We start from the raw sequence: 24,218 nt of genomic DNA on the forward strand, positions 1-24,218 counted from the left end.
GTGCTTATGAACTTGGTTCTTCCCGCAGATTTATGCTGAACTCTGTGAATATATGTCACTCGGTTACATTAGGTAACCGGAGACGTTTTATCGCTGTTGTAATTTTAACCACCGACTCTTTACATCCTCATTCTTTGGAAGTGTTTACAAAAAGAATTTGCTCAAGGACAGCCAACAAGAGGGATTCACCAAAAGACTGGAGAGGTTGGTCTCAACATATCAAACACTGAGCAAAAAAACAGAGCAACAATAGTTTTGACTTCTAGTGGCCAGAACTAGTTCATAAACAGATGGTGCTTGCCGGTGAAGTCCGTGGTGGACCAAGGTCCGCGGCTGTTGGAGCTTGGGCCATGCTTGGGACATGCTTTGATCCATTGCAAATCAGCATTTAAAATGATTTCTGAATGATCATATGATACTGAAGCCTGAAGTAATGATGAAATTCAGCTTTGATCATAGGAATAAAATATGTCAACAATTTGGCCTCTGTGGCTCCCTCCGATCACCACCAGGGGGCTCCCTCGCCTGAGTACTAACTCCACCACGGACTTAATTTCCCATAACCCCATACCTGGTCCTGATTACCCATACACCTGATTCCCATCTCCTGGACTATAAAACACACACTTACACTCTCACCCATTGCGAAGTCTTGTTTTGCCCCGGCTGACATTACTGAGCAGTTTCCATGTGAACTGTATTCTTGTGTTTGACCTTGGACTGTTTATTCTCATCGTGATTGTTTGCTGCCTGCCATGTTGATTCTCTTCCTGGATATCTGGATTTACTCTGCCTTGTCTGCCGCCTGCCCTGACCCTTTGCCTGTCCCTGGTTACGATTCTGCTCTGTCTTGGATATTGTTATTGCTGGTGATTGACCTCTGCCTGTTTGACTACGATTGTTTAATAAAGCTGCACATGGATCCTATCACATCTGAATCCTCCTTACAATATATTTAAATAGAAAACAGTTTCATGAATAGAAAACAATTTTAATTTGTAATAATATTTCACAAAATTACTGTTTTGACTGTATAAATGCAGTCATGGTGAGCATAAGAGACATCTTCCAAAACATAAAAAAAATTGTAATTATTTCAAACTTTTAACTGGTAGTGTATATCCTCCTCTATGACTATATCTTGCCCAGGTGCATTTTGGCTCATGCTGGGGGCGTTTGCACCCCCCCCCCCCCCCCCCCCCCCACACACACACACACAACACCGCACTGCCTTTATATTAATAAAAAACTAACTTTGTAATTTCACACAAGTAAAATACAATAAAAAATACTGTATAATATTGTTATAGAATCATTTAAAGTATAATGCATATATTTGAAAGGCACTTTTTTTCCTTAAGATGAGCCTTTAGACCTTTATTATATACATCTATATGGAAAAAGTATTTAAACCTGTCATCATTTCTCTTGTGTAGGGAATCAAACAGACAGCAGCAGTAAAACCACTGATGACATGGTTGAGAAATACAGCAGCAAACAGTGCTTGTGTGTGTAATCAAGTGCTTGCCAGAGCAAAGGTTGAGCATCAAAAACACAGCGCTGCAATCAGCGCACTTCAAACGCACAAGCATCTGCTGGAATAACAATAAGCCTCTCTGCTTTCACAAAACCACAGGAGCACCTTTGAATCACACAACTGTGCTGGACATACAAACAGATCAGAGTTTAGAGGAAAAAGAGGATGGACAAAAAGACATTGAGATTGATGTTGCTCCACTGGGAGAAATGGAGTGAGATGTGAGGAGGCGGTGGAGAGGTGTGTGATGTCTGGAGAGCTGTATGGTAATGTGTCTCACGTCCCCCCTCTCTGCCTCCAGACACTCATCTGTCCTCTCAGCCTCATTTCAATCACAACACAGCACTTCATTTGAGATTTCTCTGGAATAAACGCAGCAAATCCATGAACCAGACAGATAAAACATCACTGCGCTGAAGTCAGAGGAAGAATCTTCAGAGCTCAGGAGAGGAAGGATGTTAGAACACTTCAGAAGCAAGTTCTTCAAAGTTATGGAAAATTAATACACAGCATCACTTCAAAAACCTGAAACAGCCCAAAATACAAGCAGGTAAGTGATTAAACAACACTTCTGTTCCTTAATTGTCAACGTACGGTTATGCTATCACATGGTCATATTCTAAGTAATAATATTAATTACTTAAATTATATGTGTAAATATTACCTTTTCAGATCTTAATGAGTTACTGAAAAAGCCACTGACGTTCAATGCTAATCACAGCAAAGGCTTCAAATGCAGTCATAATAATCTCCATTCTAAGGTCACTTCTATTCATCTCAAAATCACAGTGTTTTTAAAAGCTGTGAATAGCTCTACCATTTTAACAGTTTTAACCATTTTCATTTCTAAATTGTGGTCAAATGTTTGCATATACCTTGTAGAATCTGCAAAATGTTAATAATTTTAACAAAATAAGAGGGATCATAAAATCATAAAAAGATTGATCTTAAAATCATACAGTAAATGCTGGAAAGGGTTTAAATATGAAAAAGATGCTGGAAAACCAAAGAATTCACAGAACCTGTAAGATTTTTCTGAAAAACAGTGCTCAGATTAACAGGGCAAGCAAGGGACTCACAAAAAACTGTCACAAAAAACAAAAACAAAAAACAGTTGTGGATTATCTAGGTAACAACACGCAGTATTTAGATTCAAGGGGTCATTTTTATAGGGTCATTTTTATAAATTCAGCTATCATTTTATCTTGTGGATTATATGTAAACATCTTTTATGTAAAATATATTATTCAGGGTGCTATAAAGTACTATTTTTCCACTTTTGTGGAATAGGAAGGTTTCATGGATGTTAAAGCTTCTTCATGGAATTATAGATGCCTGTATATTATTAAGACTTTCTCCTCTCACAACATATTTTGTGCAACATTTCAACCCTGTTTTAAAAAAAAAAGGTTGTTAACAATAGGGTGGTTCATAGTCAGTGTAAAAAACTTCAAATGTCATCATACTACACAACATTACAGACAAAACACAGTAGAAAAAAAGTCATACATAATAGAAAAAAACAAAAAACAAAACAAAAAAAAACATAACACAGCTGAATATATTATAATATTGAGCTTGTTTTTTAAGGGCATAGCCTAAGACGGCTGAGCATAATTCTCAGAATTGATGTATTACACATACAGGCCAAAATCTATCAAAAGTAATTTATTTCCAATAAATTAGTAACTGATGTGAAAAAACCCAATCCAGGTGACTGCCATGAATAATAAGAGCCTCCTTATGATTACATCGGATTTTCACAGAATGTCATGCATAGTTGTCCTTCTTGAACTTTGAACACCATACACATACAGTTGTGGTCAGAATTATTGGCACCCTTGGTACATATGATCAAAAGATGACTATAAAAATAAATCTGCATTGTTTATCCTTTTGATCTTTAATTCATAAAATTAGCAAAAATCTAACCTTTCATTGAAGGAAAAGAATTGAAAGTGGGGGGAAAATCACATTATGAAATAAATGTTTTTCTCCAAAACACGTTGGCCACAATTATTAGTGTCACAGACCCGCCAGGCTCCACAGTCAACCAATCACAGCGCACTCCCTCACCAGAGTACTAATCACACACACCTTTTCCTCATCAGCACCTTATCACACCAGATACAAAAGCACACCACTCACCTCAGTCAGTTGTCTGGTCTCGTTCATACGAAGGACTCTTCATGTTGATCTCCAAGACTTCTAAGATACTTACCTGTTCTCCTCCAGCGTGTTTTCCCAGTCTCTGTGCTTTGTCGTCTGTGTGTTCATCGTGTGTTCATCCTGTCAACGGACATTCATCCATCCACGATCTGCAAACCTGTAAGACAAAGGACTGTATCAGTGTTCAGTTATCACTTCACTGAGACTCCATCTTCTACCCACTTACGTGCATTACTGTTTACTGTGTTGTTCATCAATAAACTACCATCTGCTTCCATATCTGTGTCTCCTGGAAGAGTGGAGGCATGGCTGGAGGGTGCCAAGCACCCATTTACGGTACTCACCGACCATAAGAACTTGGAGTACTTAAGAGATGTGAAGAGATTAAATCCACTCCAAGTTCTTTGGGCATTGTTCTTCACACTTTTCCACTTCAGTATCTTCTATCGTCCTGGTCCCAAGAATGTGAAGGCAGATGCCTTGTCCCGTCTATACACTTCAGAGGAAACCAACAAAGAACCTGAGCCAATTCTCCCTGAGAACATTATCGTGAGTCCCATTCACTGGTCTGAAACTTCCGTTCCCTCCTCCAATGCCTCTGCCAACACTCCGCCGGGCTGTCCTCCAGGTTTGCAATATGTCAGCAGGACTCTGCGTACTCCACTCATCCATCTATCCCACACATCTCTGGGCACTGGCCACCCAGGGGCCAATGAAACCCTCTCGCTGCTAAAAGAGCGCTTCTGGTGGCCTAACATGGCCAGGGATGTGAGAAGGTACGTACAGGGATGTCCAGAATGCGCCATCTCCCAGAGCCCTCGTCATCTTCCATCTGGCAAACTACGTCCTCTGCCCGTTCCCAACAGACCCTGGTCACATCTAGGAGTAGATTTTATCACCGATCTGCCTGCCTCCAACAACAATACCTGTATCCTGGTGGTTATTGACAGGTTTTCCAAGTCCTGTCGACTAAGTCCTCTCAAGGGACTACCTACAGCCATGGAAACTGCAGAACTCATGTTCAACCACATATTCAGATACTATGGTATTCCAGAAGACATTGTGTCTGACCGTGGACCCCAGTTTATCTCAAGAGTGTGGAAAGCCTTCTTCTCCCTCCTAGGTGTGACCGTAAGCCTCTCATCTGGATACCACATGCAGTCGAACGGGCAGATGGAGAGAAAGATCCAGGAGATCGGCCGATTTCTACGTACCTTCTGCCATGGCCACCAGAACTCTTGGAACCAGTTTCTGGGTTGGGCCGAGTACGCACAGAACTCCCTACGTCAACCAACCACTGGACTCACTCCCTTCCAGTGTGTACTCTGTTACAAACCCCCTCTCTTCCTTTGGTCAGGAGAACCGTTGGATGTACCAGCTGTCGACTACTGGTTCCGAGAGAGCAAGAGGGTCTGGGACGCAGCTCACCATCAGCTACAAAGAGCTCTTTGCAGATGCAGAATGACAGCCGACCTGAGATGCTCCACTGCTCCAGTCTATCAACCAGGTCAGAAGGTCTGGCTGTCAACCCGGGACATCAGAATGCATCTGCCCTGCAAGAAGCTCAGTCCCAGATTCATTGGTCCCTTCACCATTATCAAGCAGATCAACCCGGTCACCTATTAGCTCCAGTTACCTCCACAGTACAGAATTCACCTGACTTTCCATGTTTCACTCCTCAGACCTCACCACCCTTCTGTTTCTGTTCCCACAGAGCCTGGCGCGGCAGCTGAAGTATATTCCCATTCATATATTTTTTTTTTTTTTTTTTTTTTTTTTTTAGCACACCAGGGTGATCATGAACATGCAATTGTCCAGCCATGACTTCCTGTTCTAGAGGAGTATACAGCTGCTGGTCATATAATTAGAATATCATCAAAAAGTTGATTTATTTCACTAATTCCATTCAAAAAGTGAAACTTGTATATTATATTCATTCATTACACAAAGACTGATATATTTCAAATGTTTATTTCTTTTAATTAGAATATTACTTAAGACCAATACAAAGAAAGGATTTTTAGAAATCTTGGCCAACTGAAAAGTATGAACATGAAAAGTATGAGCATGTACAGCACTCAATACTTAGTTGGGGCTCCTTTTGCCTGAATTACTGCAGCAATGCGGCGTGGCATGGAGTCGATCAGTCTGTGGCACTGCTCAGGTGTTATAAGAGCCCAGGTTGCACTGATAGTGGCCTTCAGCTCTTCTGCATTGTTGGGTCTGGCATATCGCATCTTCCTCTTCACAATACCCCATAGATTTTCTATGGGGTTAAGGTCAGGCGAGTTTGCTGGCCAATTAAGAACAGGGATACCATGGTCCTTAAACCAGGTACTGGTAGCTTTGGCACTGTGTGCAGGTGCCAAGTCCTGTTGGAAAATGAAATCTGCATCTCCATAAAGTTGGTCAGCAGCAGGAAGCATGAAGTGCTCTAAAACTTCCTGGTATACAGCTGCGTTGACCTTGGACCTCAGAAAACACAGTGGACCAACACCAGCAGATGACACGGCACCCCAAACCATCACTGACTGTGGAAACTTTACACTGGACCTCAAGCAACGTGGATTGTGTGCCTCTCCTCTCTTCCTCCAGACTCTGGGACCCTGATTTCCAAAGTAAATGCAAAATTTACTTTCATCAGAGAACATAACTTTGGACCACTCAGCAGCAGTCCAGTCCTTTTTGTCTTTAGCCCAGGCGAGACGCTTCTGACACTGTCTGTTGTTCAAGAGTGGCTTGACACAAGGAATGAGACAGCTGAAACCCATGTCTTGCATACGTCTGTGCGTAGTGGTTCTTGAAGCACTGACTCCAGCTGCAGTCCACTCTTCGTGAATCTCCCCCACATTTTTGAATGGGTTTTGTTTCACAATCCTCTCCAGGGTGTGGTTATCCCTATTGCTTGTACTCTTTTTTCTACCACATCTTTTCCTTCCCTTCGCCTCTCTATTAATGTGCTTGGAAACAGAGCTCTGTGAACAGCCAGCTTTTTTTGCAATGACCTTTTGTGTCTTGCCCTCCTTGTGCAAGGTGTCAATGGTCGTCTTTTGGACAACTGTCAAGTCAGCAGTCTTCCCAATGATTGTGTAGCCTACAGAACTACACTGAGAGACCATTTAAAGGCCTTTGCAGGTGTTTTGAGTTAATTAGTTGATTAAAGTGTTGCACCAGGTGTCTTCAATATTGAACCTTTTCACAATATTCTAATTTTCTGAGATACTGAATTTGGGATTTTCCTTAGTTGTCAGTTATAATCATCAAAATTAAAAGAAATAAACATTTGAAATATATCAGTCTGTGTGTAATGAATGAATATAATATACAAGTTTCACTTTTTGAATGGAATTAGTGAAATAAATAAACTTTTTGATGATATTCTAATTATATGACCAGCACCTGTAAACATGAGGAAAAACAAAGGCCAAATTCCCTTAATCATTCATCACAATGAGTAAAACCAAAGAATATAGTTCTGATGTGCAGCAAGAGATTGTTGAGCTTCACAAAATAGAAAGTGGCTGTAAGAAAATAGCTAAAGCACTGAAAATCCCCATTTCCACTATCAGGGCAATAATTAAGAAGTTACAATCAACTAAAGATGTTATAAATCTGCTTGGAAGAGGACGTGTGTCTAAATCGTCCTAATGCGCGGTGAGGAGGAAAGTTTGAGTGGTCAAAGACTCTCCAAGGATCACAGCTGGAGTATTGCAGAGATTAGTTGAGTCTTGAGTCTAAGAAAGCCTAAAAAAAATTTACATTTTAAAATTGTACATTCCCACAAGTTGTTCGGGAGGGTTTCAAGAAAAATCCTCTGCTCTCATCCAGAAACAATCTCCAGCATATTCAGATGTCAGATAAGACTGGAACTGCAAACGGGACCGGCTTCTATGGCCAGATGAAACTAAAAAAAGAGCTATTTGGCAGCAAACCCACCAGATGGGTTTGGTGCACACATGGATAAAAAGTACTCCATGCCCACGGTTAAATATACTGCTAGAAATCCAATAATAGGCCGTGGTTGGATGTTTCATCAGGACAATGATCCAAAACAAACATTAAAACCAGCACAAAAATGTGTCACTGAGCACAAAATGAAGCTTCTGCCAAGGCCATCCCAGTCCCCTGACCTGAACCCTAAAGAAAATGAGTGAACTGAAGAGAAGAAGCACCAACATGGAGCTGGGAATCTGAAGGATCTGTAGAGATTCTGCATGAAGGAATGGTCTCTGATCTCTTGTCAAGTGTTCTCCAAACTCATCAGGCATTATAGGTGAAGACTCAGAGCTGTTATCTTGGCAAAAGAAGGTTGCAAAAAGTATTGAATAAAAGGGTGCCAATAATTGTGGCCAACGTGTTTTGGAGAAAAACATTTATTTCATAATGTGATTTTCCCCCCACTTTCAATTCTTTTCGTTCAATGAAAGGTTAGATTTTTGCTAATTTTATGAATTAAAGATCAAAAGGATAAACAATGCAGATTTATTTTTACAGTCATCTTTGATCATATTTATCAAGGGTGCCAATAAGTCTGACCACAACTGTAATTTACAGCTTTAGAATTAAAAGGGCCTGTGTTAATCTTGTGTTAATGTCTTAAGTAAAAATCTACAATTAACACAACCATGTCCTGTCATCAGCAAACCTTTGAAATGCTTATAGATCATTAAATGTTAATTGAACTTTCATATATTCCAATAATATTAAAAACCTATTTGTCAAGATGCCAGTTATTATTAAATATATTGCTGTCCATTTTAACACGAAATTATGTGAAATATTATGTTTCTTCTAAGATAATATAATAGTATAACCTTTCTATAAAGACACACTTATTTAGTGTTATGGTATGATTAATGTGTTATTAAAGTGCAAGCATAAGTAATCATAGAGACAGCACACACTCATATAACCAGACACCAGCTAAGAAGCACCTGCACCTCACAAAATTATTTGAGTTATTTACCTTTTCTAACTTGTCTTCTGTAATATGACAATTGTTCTATGTAGTATTTTTGCAGTATTACTATACTATCATTTGTACAAATTATATTTTGTGTTATCAGTGTACAAATACACAGAAGCTGGGTATGCTTTTAAGCTGATAAAATATTTATTAAAGTGTTTAATTAGTTGTAGATTCAGTTCAACAAAACTCTTTTACAGAATGACCGGACAAGTGTTGGTGGAGAGCATGGATTTATCAGCCCACAGACTGTCTGTGAAGACTTCTGTTGAAGATGAGTCAGAGCGTGCCGATAGCACTCTCAGCCGGTGAGATATTTTAAAACTGTTGTCAGTTGTCTAATAGTCATATACAGTCTGTCAGTCTGTATAAATACCTGTTTGACTCTTCTGCCAATGTAGTGGTCAGTCCATATGTGATGACACTTCATCAGAATTACAGCGAGTTGCCACCCTCGAACCACGTGGACTGAATTCACAGAACTCTTTTCGTGGCAGAGGGGCGCTTTCGAGGTGAGTGTCACGGATAGTTTCTTCAGTTAATTTGGGTTTATTTAAGTATGACCTGCTTTGGAATTTGACTTTGAAATTGGTTAAAGGTACACTATTGCCCATCATCAGTTAAAAGACAAAACTGCATGCATTTTGTGGAAGAACATTGTTTTGGTTGTGCTTCAGCTCTGTGTGATTGTGCGGATGAATATGGTTCTTTCTCAAAACTAAAAAAAGAGGGAGATATTCCTACTGCTCATAAAACATTCACTAATAGGCTTGAGAGATATAACCAGTTTAGATAAAAAGGATCTCAAGCTGAGTAGCTGAAGACATTACTGTACCCATTAATAGACAGTACTTCCTTGAAAATAAATTCCAGCACAGCGGTACAACAGCCATAATAAAATGACCCTTAGAAAGCTATATATGGCGTTTTTTCTGTTCAATAAAATACCTCACTCACCTGTTGAGTAATAAACTTTTACAACATTTCAAATCCCTCAGTTCTTGCCATCTCTGAAAAGCCAAGCCAATGTTTATTCTGGATCTATTATGAGGTCGGTCACATTCTCTTTTTGCCAGCAGACTCTCCTCTGTTCGGTGTTTGTTTAAAACATCTTGGGTACTATTGTAACCTCCATTCCCTTATGGAGAGAACAAGACTTTGGGTCAAGACTGACTCTAAGAGTCACACTTGGGAGGCCCGATCACCTCTAGAAAAGGCCTATGAGAACTGGCAAGTGGAATTTGCATGTCAGCCATGCTGCACTCATTCAGCTTTGTGCTGAGGAGCAGAGATAGCGTCCTGGCCATTTGAAAGCCAAATCGAAATATAATAAATAAAATTAGATTACCACAAGCCAAATGTGTAACCAGATGTTTGAATGTTTAGTTCTCTCCTTCATCGTCACTCGTTAACCAGGGGCTTTCGGGTTGTGTATGCTGTAGCTCTGCATGAGAGATCTCTCTTCTGGATTGCGAATAGCAAAAAATGCATCACAGACAAATGGTTTAATATTATCGCAAATATAAACAGCTTGCAAAATAGAATTTGCAAGATAACGTCTATATAGCAATAATAAATAGTATGTGTATTTTCTTAATTTCTCTAGTACCGACAGCAGAACTGGTAACTTCGAGCTTATCGATACTGCTGTCTTTCGTAATTTAGCCCCAGGGCTCATTTAATACCGGGTTGCGGGTTACCCATCCCTACCGCCCACAGTGCCATGATTTGCTGCTATCACAGCCACGTATACCTTAAATGTTGGAAGCAGATAACCACTTCTCTAGGCCCTCCTGAAGGAAGCAAAGCACTGATCCAATGCCATACAATCCAATGATTGAGGTCGCCTGGGATATGAGTAGCTTGCAGTAACTTCAGTCGCTGTTGACTCCACAGGAGATGGCGGGCGAATTGTGAGATGTGACGAAAGTGGATACGTCACAGTGTACGTCCAGATCAACATGTGCTTGCCCTGGATCAGTGGCCGCAACCTCCTTAAGGCCAACAGTACAGCTAACAACTCAAGGCAGTTGATGTGCCAATGCAGTCTGCAGGCCGTTGTATACAGCACCCCAGCCTGTCTTGGACGTGTCTGTTGTGACAACAGTACGTCTGGACTCCTGCACATAAAAATACAAGGTCTGTCCAAGGGCGGAAAGTGTGGTGACAGATCGACATGATGGCCATGTGATGTGTGCCGTGGTGCCATACCTATCTTGAGACTCGAGCCTGAAGTCAGTGCTGACGTGGTCTCATATGCATCAACTCAAGCAGCATTTCCATGGCTGAGGATGCCATATGCCCCAGGAAGTTGCAATCAAACTCTTCCGCGTTGAATGAAGAAATAATGATGCACTCGCAGTGTTAGTCTGACTCTGTTATGGTCGAGGAAGGGACACACGGCTTGCTGTTTTGAGGCCTCTGGGTGAGGTCTCACTCGAACAGCAATCAGGAGAAAAAGCAAGCAAGAGCAATGAGGGAAATTTGTGTTGGCTTTTAAGTTCAATAGAGGTCATACCCCTGGAGTTTTGGCTTGAACAATGAGAAAGGTGAAATTTCCAACCTTTGTTTGGAAGCGGACTCATTTGCATGATCACATCAGAGACAAGGTAAACTTACATGCCCTGGATGAAAGCCTCGGACAGTTCCTCTAGGTAACGGCGTTCTGTGGGCACAAGTGCACCGCAATCGCACACTCCACCTGGGAAACCTCCGAGTATACCCGGGCAGCCCCAACATTGAGGGTAGTGAGAGTGGAGGAGCCAGTGAAGCATGACCTTACAGAAAAAGGTGAGCTTTATCTACACTAAACGTTACAGTACCTTTAGTAGGCCCACCCAGCCTCTCTCTTCCACCTCCTCAAACAGCCAGTTCCTCACCCCCATTATCGCTGATGTCCTTCAGCCCCTCTGCAGCTTCCATAGGTGTGGGAGATCTACACAGTGTCTTCAGGCCATCAGCTCCTCACAGCACAGAGGATCCCCTGTCTCCGCCTCCAGCCTCTGTGCCCTTCGCTCCACCTCGGCCTGTCTACACATCAGCTCCTCCTTGACTCCTCCCTCCCTCTGTTCCACCGGAACCATCGGTCATACGGCTTCTCCGGGCTTCCTTGTCCCTCCGGCTCCACCTTGGTCAGCCGTCGACCTGCCTGCACCTTTGGCTCCATCTTCCCCCCGGCTCTGCCTTCATCCTCGGTCCCACCAGCTCAGCCTCTGTCCTCTGGTTTTCTGGCTCCACCTCAGATGCTCGGACGCTCATTGCCACGGCTCCACCTCGGTCTCCAGGACCATCACCTGTGTCTCCATTTTGGTGGCTGCATCTCCATCAGTCATCCCCTCGTCCTGGCTTGCCTCTGGCCTGACATCTGACTCCTCCTGCTCCTGGCTTCCCCGTGGCTCCTTCCACCCTCCACTCCCCCATGGACTTATTATTTGGACTTATTTTGGTTTTGCCCCTCTCCTGCTTTACACCCCCCTCCAGAGCCCCCACCCTCCCTCCTCAGTTGGACTTTCCTTTTTTGGCACGAGGGGGGCAATCTGTAACATGTACAGGTGCTGGTCATATAATTAGAATATCATCAAAAAGTTTATTTATTTCACTAATTCCATTCAAAAAGTGAAACTTGTATATTATATTCATTCATTACACACAGACTGATATATTTCAAATGTTTATTTCTTTTAATTTTGATGATTATAACTGACAACTAAGGAAAATCCCAAATTCAGTATCTCAGAAAATTAGAATATTGTGAAAAGGTTCAATATTGAAGACACCTGGTGCCACACTCTAATCAGCTAATTAACTCAAAACATCTGCAAAGGCCTTTAAATGGTCTCTCAGTCTAGTTCTCTAGGCTACACAATCATGGGGAAGACTGCTGACTTGACAGTTGTCCAAAAAACAACCATTGACACCTTGTACAAGGAGGGCAAGAAACAAAAGGTCATTGCAAAAGAGGCTGGCTGTTCACAGAGCTCTGTGTCCAAACACATTAATAGAGAGGCGAAGGGAAGGAAAAGATGTGGTAGAAAAAAGTGTACAAGCAATAGGGATAACCACACTATGGAGAGGATTGTGAAACAAAACCCATTCAAAAATGTGGGGGAGATTCACAAAGAGGGGACTGCAGCTGGAGTCAGTGCTTCAAGAACCACTACGCACAGACGTATGCAAGACATGGGTTTCAGCTGTCTCATTCCTTGTGTCAAGCCACTCTTGAACAACAGACAGCGTCAGAAGCGTCTCGCCTGGGCTAAAGACAAAAAGGACTGGACTGCTGCTGAGTGGTCCAAAGTTATGTTCTCTGATGAAAGTAAATTTTGCATTTACTTTGGAAATCATGGTCCCAGAGTCTGGAGGAAGAGAGGAGAGGCACACAATCCACGTTGCTTGAGGTCCAGTGTAAAGTTTCCACAGTCAGTGATGGTTTGGGGTGCCATGTCATCTGCTGGTGTTGGTCCACTGTGTTTTCTGAGATCCAAGGTCAACGCAGCCGTATACCAGGAAGTTTTAGAGCACTTCATACTTCCTTCTGCTGACCAACTTTATGGAGATGCAGATTTCATTTTCCAACAGGACTTAGCACCTGCACACAGTGCCAAAGCTACCAGTACCTGGTTTAAGGACCATGGTATCCCTGTTCTTAATTGGCCAGCAAACTCGCCTGACCTTAACCCCATAGAAAATCTATGGGGTATTGTGAAGAGGAAGATGTGATATGCCAGACCCAACAATGCAGAAGAGCTGAAGGCCACTATCAGTGCAACCTGGGCTCTTATAACACCTGAGCAGTGCCACAGACTGATCGACTCCATGCCACGCCGCATTGCTGCAGTAATTCAGGCAAAAGGAGCCCCAACTAAGTATTGAGTGCTGTACATGCTCATACTTTTCATGTTCATACTTTTCAGTTGGCCAAGATTTCTAAAAATCCTTTCTTTGTATTGGTCTTAAGTAATATTCTAATTTTCTGAGATACTGAATTTGGGATTTTCCTTAGTTGTCAGTTATAATCATCAAAATTAAAAGAAATAAACATTTGAAATATATCAGTCTGTGTGTAATGAATGAATATACAAGTTTCACTTTTTGAATGGAATTAGTGAAATAAATCAACTTTTTGATGATATTCTAATTATATGACCAGCACCTGTATGGCCTTTTGTGTTCTCTGTGACCCAGCTTTCCTATGTTCTGATTAGTTCATTTAGTTCCACCTGTGTTCTGTTAATTATCTCATTAGTTTCTTTGTTGGGCTCCTGCTTATAAGTCCTCAGTTGTCTCTCAGTGTTCATCTGTTATCATTTATGTTTGTGTGTAAGTATTTCCTGCCTCCTGTATTTTTGTTATTAAAATATATTATATAGTCTTTATCCTCGTCTTCGTGAACTTTATCTACAAGAAACGTTACAGTACCTTTAATATCAAAATAGGAAAATCCAATTTATTTATTTATTTTTTACATTTTAAATTTTTTTTTGTCCATTTCACAGTTTTAAACACAAAAATGAGTTATGTCTGAACGGACAGAATATTTGTCTATAGAGCAATTGGCACTTTTCAGATTTGTTATGTGTGTAAAAGATTAAAGAAATAAGGCATATAGTATGATTGATTGAATTTGTCTTTCTCTTTAAGCTGTCATTATTACATTATCTGGAAAGTTTTTGGGGGAAAAAAGGAATGTTTTTGGGTGGAACCATCCTTTTAAAATTACTTAATTCAATTTATATTTATGATGACATTGATGACTTACCAAAGCATTTTGGAAGTATTGTGAATCATACGTCACTAACCTAAAAAAGGGAGAACTCTAAATAATAATAATAATAATAATAATAATAATATTATGTTTAATTTATATAGCGCCTTTCCCAAGCTCAAGGACGCTTTACAGAGACAGTCGATTCACATGAACAAAACAATCATATCACAATCAAGTGGACAGTAGACATTTGTCCAGTCCAAGGATAGAAATGAATGCAGTTGCATATCATGGTACAATTTCATAAATAAAACAGAGATACATGACATAGTAAAAGTAACAACAGAAAAAGGATTGTGGCAATGGATGAAAAACAAAGAATAGTAGATGCAACATAAATAGACAAAAATACTCAGAGAATTACAGCTGGTAGTACAGGAAGAGGAGAGTGGCTAAAGAACATGTAATGACTGATAATATTGGGTAAACAAGTAGGTTTTGAGTTGTGATTTAAATACAGTGAGTGAGGTTATTGTCCTTAGTGCTTGAAATCTGCTATCATATTCACTGAATCAAAACAGAATAGATTAAGTTAATAGTGATCAAGTGAGAATGAGACTGCTCAGAGAATTATAATTATCTCCATATTATATAGTTTTGCTTTTTATTAAATAGTTTAATTTCAGAATTTCAGGGGCTATATTTCCAGCTTTCAGTTTTCAAATCAAAATTGGGTCAGCATCACAGGATCGTAATTATAAATGAGACTGTGTAATTTTTCTAAGAAAAAGCTTATCCTTCTGTAAGGTGAAACTGTATTTAGGAACCCTGATAAAGTACAGAGTGTTTAAACCAAATTAATTAGGCAATATCTGAACTATACAGGACTTCCCAGAATAAAAGTATAGAGCTCTCTTTTTGAGATCCTTTGAGAAGTTGCAGTACCTTTCAAAGTTCTCTGTATCTAAACTCAGGGAACATTCAGAAGGCTGTTTAGTTGATTTCAATTTAGACTTGGATGGAAGGTGAACTCTTGAAATTAAATTCTGGTCAGTTTCTAACATTGGGTATTTCAAAATTGATTAATTAGTTACCTTTGTTTACAAGGTTGGTGAGTATGGTGGTCACTCTTAGAGACTGGGCCCATAAGAGCCTTCAGGAAGAGGAAGAAAGGCCAGATTCTTTCTTAGAGCGCTTCAGAGGACCTGAACTTCAAGTTGCTCCCAGTCGGATAAGCATCAGTAGATCTGATGCTCATGATGGGAACAGCAGCGCCAAAACCAAGTGAGTTGTCCTCTCACACCATTATCTCACAACTGTATGAAATCTCCATTGTCTTTTTTTTTAACACTCATGCAACCACATAAAATTATGAAATGCATTTCCTTATCAGAAAAAAGTCTGATGTTTTCATACTGGCACCCGCTGATGACCTGTACTACCGCTGGCTGTTTGTTATTGCCACAGCTGTATTGTACAACTGGTGCTTTGTGGTGGCTAGGTAAGAAATGTCCATTTATATACACCCTTAACTTTTAACTTTTTTTTTTTGGAGTATAAAGCTAAGATACTGAACACCAAACGCATTTCTGAGCTAAGATCCTGATATGATTCCAATGATCCAATGATCCCAATGAAACACGTCAGCAAATTATACAGTAAATTAATCTGAATAGTGTAAGTGAAAGAAAGAATAAACCTACTAATTTTACATACTAAACTCAGCATGTACGGCCTGTAAAGAAGGTATTTGTAGCAGCTGTTCTTCCATTAAATCCAAATGGTATAATTAGACCTCATGAGCAAGAGTGTGTGATGTAGGCTCTCATTTTGATGATGATTCATGTAAATAAGTGTTATTGTGCCATATGTGAAAGGGTTAGTCCTGACTCAGGCTGATAGTGTTTCATTATTCATATCCCAAACACAGGGCCTGCTTTGATGAGCTTCAAACCAGGAACTTCATTCTGTGGCTGGTTTTGGATTATCTCTCTGATGTCATATATATCCTGGACACCTGTGTGAGACTGAGAACAGGTTAGAATCTTCTAGCATCTATCATGTGTTTGGAAGAGTTGTTATGATGCTTCACACTATTGATTATAGGTGCTTCAATGCAAAACTAAGTGTATATGAGTAATCATTAAAAATTGACAATGTATATCTTCACTATAGGTTTCCTTGAGCAGGGTCTTCTGGTGAAGGACCTTACCAAGTTAAGAGAAAGCTACTTTCATACTTTGCAGTTCAAGCTAGACCTGCTATCCATACTACCCACAGATCTAGCCTACATCGTCATTGGCATTCACGTACCAGAGCTGCGTTTCAATCGACTGATGCGCTTCTCACGCCTGTTTGAGTTCTTTGATCGCACCGAGACCCGCACAAATTACCCCAACATTTTCCGCATTTGCATCTTGGTGCTCTATATCCTAGTCATCATTCACTGGAATGCCTGCATTTACTTTGCCATCTCCAAGTCTCTGGGCTTTGGATCTGACCAGTGGGTCTACCCAAACATTTCTGACCCTGAGTTTGGGACACTCACACGAGGATACGTCTACTGCCTCTACTGGTCAACTCTCACGTTGACAACCATTGGGGAAATGCCGGCTCCGGTGCGGGATGAGGAGTATCTTTTTGTTGTTTTTGATTTCCTTGTTGGTGTTCTCATTTTCGCCACCATTGTTGGTAATGTAGGAGCCATGATATCAAACATGAATGCCACACGGACTGAGTTCCAAGCTCACATCGACGCCATCAAACACTACATGCAGTTCAGAAAGGTCAGCAAAGAGCTAGAAGCTAGAGTCATCAAATGGTTTGACTACTTGTGGACCAACAAGAAAGCAATTGATGAGCAGGATGTCCTAAAAAATCTGCCCAACAAACTGCGGGCTGAGATTGCTATAAATGTGCACTTAGAAACGTTGAAGAAGGTCCGTATCTTCCAGGACTGTGAGGCAGGGCTTTTGGTGGAACTGGTGCTCAAGCTGCGGCCACAGGTCTTCAGCCCCGGAGACTACATCTGCCGAAAGGGAGACATAGGAAAAGAAATGTACATCATAAAAGAGGGTCGCCTTGCTGTTGTGGCTGATGACGGGGTGACCCAGTATGCACACTTGACGGGTGGCAGCTGTTTTGGTGAGATTAGCATCCTCAACATCAAAGGTAGCAAAATGGGTAACCGCCGCACAGCTAACATCCGTAGCATTGGCTACTCTGACCTCTTTTGTTTGTCAAAGGATGACCTGATGGAGGCTGTAATGGAGTATCCAGATGCTAAGAAAGTTCTGGAAGAGAGAGGAAGACAGATTCTTCTGAAAGAGGGTCTGCTGGAGGAGTTGGAGGCTGGTGGAATGGGAGAAGAACGGGTTGAGGATAAAGTGGAGAGGTTGGAAGCTTCTCTTGAAATACTTCAGACTCGGTTTGCTCGGTTACTGGCTGAGTACACAGCTACTCAACAGCGGCTAAAGCAGAGACTTGCAGCATTGGAATGTAGGACACATCACTCTGGCAGCGGATTCCTGTCAGATGGCAATGAAAGCACTATTGATGGTGATGGTACACACAGTGAGGTCAACATCCAACTCTGAGCACTTGCTTTTAAGAGAGAACCTTGTACACTAGTCTTAATGACCACTCAATAGCAATAACATATGAACTCTTTACAACAATTATAGCAGTCAAAACAGTTAGTATGCTTGTGGAATTGTCTCATTTATATTTAGTATAAATGCCATTTAACAAACCTCAGTTAAACATAAAATAAGATAATTTCCTGAAGTTTTTGCCCATGCATCCTTTGTTTGCTTGTGATGTTTTGCTAATTAAAAAAGTTTACCAAATAAAAATGAACAGCATAAATATCATTAAACTCTTCTAGAAAAGAAAAAAATAAATAAAATCCTTCTAAAAGATTTTTTTTATTATTATTATTCTTCATGGAGTGGGACCCCCACTAACATGCAATTTACTGAGTTACAAATAATACTGATAGGGGTGGTGACATTGCTAAAATAAACCTATAATAAGATATATGTTCACTGGTAGGTATACATTTTTGAGTAACATTTCCTTCGCAGTAATGCCAGTGTTAGCTGCATTACTTTTTTCCTAATTTTACTGATTTATGGTAATATCATGGAAATATTTACCTGATTTGTGAATGTAATTTTGTAATCTGAATATGATGAGATAAAAAGCATGCACATGACTTGTCCTAGCAAGCAATAACAAAAGGCTTGTTCGAGATGCATTGGCGCTGCGCAGACCAATCGGCGTATGACATCAAAGTACCGTGAGAGCGACTGGAGAGCATACTACTCCTTATGCTTTTGAATTTCTCTCATGGTACTTTGATGTCATACGCCGATCGGTCTGCACAGTGCCGATGCATCTCAAACAAGCCTAAACAATGTCTGATTCGCAAATGAATCATTTGAGCAGCTTCTTTTAATGATTTATTGGTTTGAATCAGTTTGACTAAAAGAATTCAATGTGTTTTGGGGCAGAAATGTCCTGCAATAGTGTGTGGTGCCATTCAGTTGTAATATTGTATTGATATTTAAATAAAAAGTATGTTAAAATGTTTTAAATTTTATTGATTACTTGCAGGCTGTTACAAATATTCAGTTGAGTTTGTTCTTAGTTTCGTTTTAATGGACTTTTATTTTGTATATATTAGTTTCCTGTGTTCCTTTGTTCTTTTCCCCCTTCTCTCGTGTTGTCATGGTTACTAATGTCATTGGTTTGTTTAGTTCAGCTGTGTTACATTGATTACCCTGTTGGTCAGTATACTTAAGTTTGTCAACTTGCTTATGTATACTTAAGCCTTTTCCTGTGTTTAGTGTCCGGTTTGCATTAGTGTCTTTTTAAGTTGCGTTAATTCTGAGGCTGTTGTGGATTACTTTGTGGACTTTTATTAAAATCTGTGTTTTGAAACTTCATCTTCATCGTCTGACTGTGCAACACTTGCTAACACAGGCTAAGTTACTATGCCTCTGTGAACTGACTTTTTGCGTCGACTGGCAAGTCTGCCTAGGTGTGTCCAGCAATTTATTTCTTTTTTATTTTAGAAATTACTGTCACTTAAACTTCAATCCACTTTTTTGTAATATATTATCCTCCAGGTCAGCTGGGCAACATTTTAGAGGAACTGGATGTGTTGCTATTCTCCTTCTGTGAGCTTGTCCTTGGCAAATACAGCATTCACTAAGATAAACCTCAATTATCAGTGGTCATGTGACAACAATGTAGCACACATTTATAATTGCATAAGGCATATTGTTTTAAATATTAATAAATTTTCTTTTAAATAGTAGGCCTAAGCAATTACAGCATATAACAAGTAAATGTTTGTATCATTCTGAACATAATGCTGCCTCCTGGAATGTTTCTATTTACAAGTTTAGAAATTGTCATGATGTTGTGATGTGCATTCAAGTGATATTGGTCAAAATAAAATGAACACAATTCTTCCTCTCTGTAACGAAGCGAGACTCAGGCTGAGATCCATTTGCAAGCTTTCTTATAAAAGAACGTGGTCATACAGGCAGGGTCAAAGCAGGGGCAAACAGGAACAGCAAGGGACAGGCAGAATCGTAGTCGGGATACAGGCAATGGTCAGGACAGGCAGATATCACTCACAGAACAGAATACCAGGCAAGGATCAAAGGCAGGCAGCAACGGGTCGAATACGGGTAACAGGCAGTAACGGGAACAGACAGGCAGACAGGATAATAAACGCTCAGAATTGCCACACAGGTTAACAAGACTTCGCCCTGAGGTGGTGTGTGAGTGAGTCTTGAATAGTCCAGATAATGTGCTAAGCTGTATGTGGCAACAGGTGATTGGTGTGGCGTGTGCATGTGATTGGCAGGGAGGATTATGGGAAATGGAGTCCAGGAACTGACAGGAACAGACGGTGATCGTGACACTCTCTTTTAGCAAACACACTGTAAGAAAAAAATCCATAAAAAAAACAGAAAAGGTACTGGTAATTTTCTGCCAGGACAATATCTGTTAAATTTGTGGACATTTCCTTTAAAGCCACAAAATGTAAATTTTTGCCACTAGAGGTTGCTTATTCAAAAAAAGGTGTAGATGACACTTTGATTTTGCGGAATCGTGGGATGTGTTGTCTTCATGTCTATAGCCGGTGGAAAAGAATCGGGACGGGACTCATTGTCAGATCATGCATGGATTAGATTACTAACATTACTGTAGTATGAAGCAGAGCAGGGCTGACTGCTGTGCGAGCAGAAGTGAGGCCACTGGAGTAATTGCTAATGAGAGATGAGCGCGACACACATCTCGAGAGCAGCGGAACTTTTATTATGCCGCAGTCGCCGCTTCCACTTCTTCTGGTCATTCGTATGTGGGGTAAAGCAGCACTGTTTTATCATATTAGATACATTTGCGTGTTATAGTGCTACTCTGCGTTCGCTCTGCGGTGACTATGAGACACTTGTTGCACACTAAGCTAGATCGATATTAGGCATGGTAAAACATGGTACTCGCTGTACATCAAGAAAACGAGATTTAAACAATAAGACTTACTGTGTTGAGCTATATAATAGTATAATATAATAGCTATATAATAGCTTTAAATTAGTTTTCTGTCGATGAATGTATCCATTCAAACAGTTGCTCACCTGTCTAATAAAACACATAATATATTAAAGTGTCTTTGGTGTTCCAAGGTTTCTACAAAATAAAACCGGAAACCGAGGGTAACGCGGGTATGATGTCATTGACACAGTCTGTGTCCTGGTTAAAACTGCTTATTTCTCTGGATTTAAACATTCTTGGAAGCATTTGAGATAATGTTATACACAAGTCAACAAAATATATAACATTGTTCTAGTGGTTCTTACAATCTTACATATTGTGCCTTTGAAGGTGCACTATGTAGTTCCATCCGCTAGGGGGCGCCTATTCAAAACAAAGGCGTGGCTTGATGCAGGGGCGGAGCTACGGGTGGGCTTGTGTGGGCCTCAGATTGACAGCCTGCCCACCCAGTGAGATCCAGGGAAATACATTATTTTTTTAATAAAACAATTTTCTAACGTTTAACAATTCTTCAATAATTTTTTTAAATTTGATTTGTTTTTTTCATGCATTAAAACTCTTAATAAGAATATGCTAATGCGTCTCTTCTTCAGTTACGTCACATGGCAGTAGTAGCTAGCCTGTTATGTTCTTCGCGCAAATATCCGGATTTCAACCAGCAGCGCCCTTTTTATGTTAAAAAATGGCTAACCCGCTATCTATGAGCATTTAATAAAGAAAAACGTCTTGACAAAGATGACAGGACGCTGTAACAACTTTTATCGTTTGAACAAGAACTACAGATAGGCTAATTAGTTTATGACAATATCAACATCTTCAATTCAAAACCCAGCCGACTCTGACTGATTTAAAACAGACATCAGCCATACAAGGTAAGCTATAGGTGTTTAGTCTGGCCCGCCATGGCATGGTAATGCAATATTTTTTGCATGTAATATTTGTGAGCAAGGGGTTTTCTGAAATGTACACATATAAGCCACTTGTATGGCAGGTTGTCGATACAGGACTCAGGGGCGCTCAAATTTGTTTTTTCAAATGTAGGCACGCGGCAGCCGCGCTCATAATGGAAGTGACGCGCATGCAGTGCATTTTCCAGGCACATATCGAGATGAAAAATTCTCAACTTTTCAGAATGCTGCAAGCACACCGCAGGTCATGTGACAAGAACCAACCAATCAGCTTCAGCCTTTCCGTAAAAAAACACTGAAAGCTCAATTCTTTGCTAATACTTCCTCGTCATCTTGGAGAGTGCAGGTCATGGTTGCATAGAAACGACAGAGCACAAGCGCTTGGGAAAGAAGAGTTGGGTCCCAAATGACACACAATACTATGCACTTATACACTATTGCGTCCCAAATGACACACTATGCACTTATACGCTATGTACATATGCACTATGTACTCATCCATGTAGTGTATGAATTTTATAAGCTTATTTTGTCATTAAACATCTGAGTCTGATCCCCCTCCTCCTCAGAAATGTAATTAAAGCTGCAACAGTTGAGTGCATGAAGTGTCCAACATTCCACACTTCGTTTTTTCCGTTAATTTAGTGCATCATCCGGGTATTTAAAGTGCACTTTTTCTTTTTGGAGTTTTCTGTGTGAACGCACTACTCGCACTATTTGTACTTAAAAACATCATAGAATAGTGCATAAGTACGCGAATTGGGACGCACCGGAGAAAGCGATATGTGATATGTGAGTCTGGCCTCTCCCAACTCAAACATCACAAACACAGCTCGTACAGGGGCTTGAGAAACCATGTCTCAACACGTAGAAGTAGACTATATTAAAAGACAAGACAATAAATAATGTCAACATATGAGGAATACTTTTAGCTGTTTTGCTATGACTACAAGTAAGCAGTTAGTAGGCAACACTGGATATGTTTAGACACCTTTTGTTTCAATCGGAATGAATTCATTCGATGAATCTGAACGTATGTTTACATGAACGCTAAATAAAGTGATCGGGTTAATGTGTGCGCGTTTGTCACAAGTTTCGAATCAGAATTGATTTTTTTTTTTTTTTTTAGAATCGTAAGGCAAGAGCTGACTTTTTTGTTATTTTTATTTATCCATATAGCTGCCTGTTACCATGCCAGGTTATTTCCAAATATGTGATTATTATTATTATTTAGGTTATTTTTTTTAATCGGTTGGTGCTGTTGGCTAATGTTGTAACTGCAGTTTTGTCTTGTTCTTATCTCGTTATAGATTTACTTGAATTGATATTGTCTCGTAAATTTTGTTAGATTAAATAACGTAATTTGAACTTGCCATACCTTGACTTTTTGTGAACTGACGCCACTGAGGGATGGTCCATCATTTTTTTTCCTCCCAAATTAAGCTAGTTGAAAAACATGGGATGATGCGAATTATTCTGGCCCACCCACACTTTTAGAGGCCCACCCACCATTCACTTTCTGCCTCTGCCACTGGCTTGATGACGCCAAGTTTGAGCGCGGAATCTTGGGACATGTCGTCTTCACCTCACAGCCGGTGGAAATAAATCGGGATAGGACTCGGGCAGAGATCATGTTCAGGGATGCGATTGTTAACGTTACTGTAGTATGAAGCAGAGCAGGACCGAGTGTTGTGGGAGCTGAAGGAGGCCGCTGGAGCGATTGTTGATGAGAACACAACACGCCTCGCGAGCAGCGGAACTAGCGGAAGATATTGTAAGTACTCAACTGAACAAAATATATAACACTGGCCTAGTGGTTTTGTGATATTTTACTACAAAAATTTTACATATTGCACCTTTAACCCTAAAACACAATGCAATGCATAATTCAAAATACAGAGAAAATTACTTAATATTAACACCCCAGCCAGCACACCCATATGGTGCCCAAAAGGGGTTGCACTTGGGCTGATATTTGGGGCCCACATGGGCTACCAAACTAAGACTCAGCTAATTTTGTCCTTGGTTTGCATGGAGTCCCATAGGGCTGGACGATTATGACCTAGAATCAAAACCTCGATTAACTGAACATTTTACCTCGATTACAATTGATGAACGATTATTTTGTTTGTGTGTTGTTGTTTTTTTAGCCCTCATAATTTCTGCTCGTTGTAAATCAGATAAAGATAAATTAGCACAGTACCAGTACGTAATGAGAGCGGTTGCGTGTGTGAATTAGCCACACCGTCTCTAATAATTGTGAAGCTGTGGGTTGTAAATAGTTCCTTCAAAAGTAGAAAAATATATGCTAGAAGTTTTAAGTTTCTAAGCTACTTTAGTGATAAATCACAGGACAGC

The 24,218-nt window shown here is 40.3% G+C and overlaps 1 protein-coding gene across 2 annotated transcripts; it reads left to right on the plus strand.

Annotated features, from left to right (window-relative positions):
• The first annotated feature begins 1,595 nt into the window (after positions 1 to 1,595).
• On the plus strand, positions 1,596 to 19,865 carry cnga2a (cyclic nucleotide gated channel subunit alpha 2a). Of its 2 annotated transcripts, XR_007924951.1 has the most exons (8): positions 1,596 to 2,087; positions 8,873 to 8,980; positions 9,074 to 9,184; positions 15,487 to 15,663; positions 15,773 to 15,880; positions 16,310 to 16,416; positions 16,555 to 19,235; positions 19,568 to 19,865. XR_007924951.1 is itself a non-coding variant. In XM_051860825.1 (7 exons), the coding sequence occupies exons 2-7, from the start codon at positions 8,874 to 8,876 to the stop codon at positions 17,973 to 17,975; spliced, it is 2,031 nt and encodes a 676-aa protein (XP_051716785.1). In that variant the 5' UTR covers positions 1,596 to 2,087; position 8,873; the 3' UTR covers positions 17,976 to 19,515. The 2 variants fall into 2 exon arrangements, 1 of the variants encoding a protein (XP_051716785.1); XM_051860825.1 differs by lacking the exon at positions 19,568 to 19,865 and having other exon boundaries at positions 16,555 to 19,515.
• Positions 19,866 to 24,218: the final 4,353 nt, after the last annotated feature.

This window comes from Ctenopharyngodon idella, chromosome 14 (genome assembly GCF_019924925.1).
Source record: "Ctenopharyngodon idella isolate HZGC_01 chromosome 14, HZGC01, whole genome shotgun sequence".
NCBI classification, from domain to species: domain Eukaryota; kingdom Metazoa; phylum Chordata; class Actinopteri; order Cypriniformes; family Xenocyprididae; genus Ctenopharyngodon; species Ctenopharyngodon idella.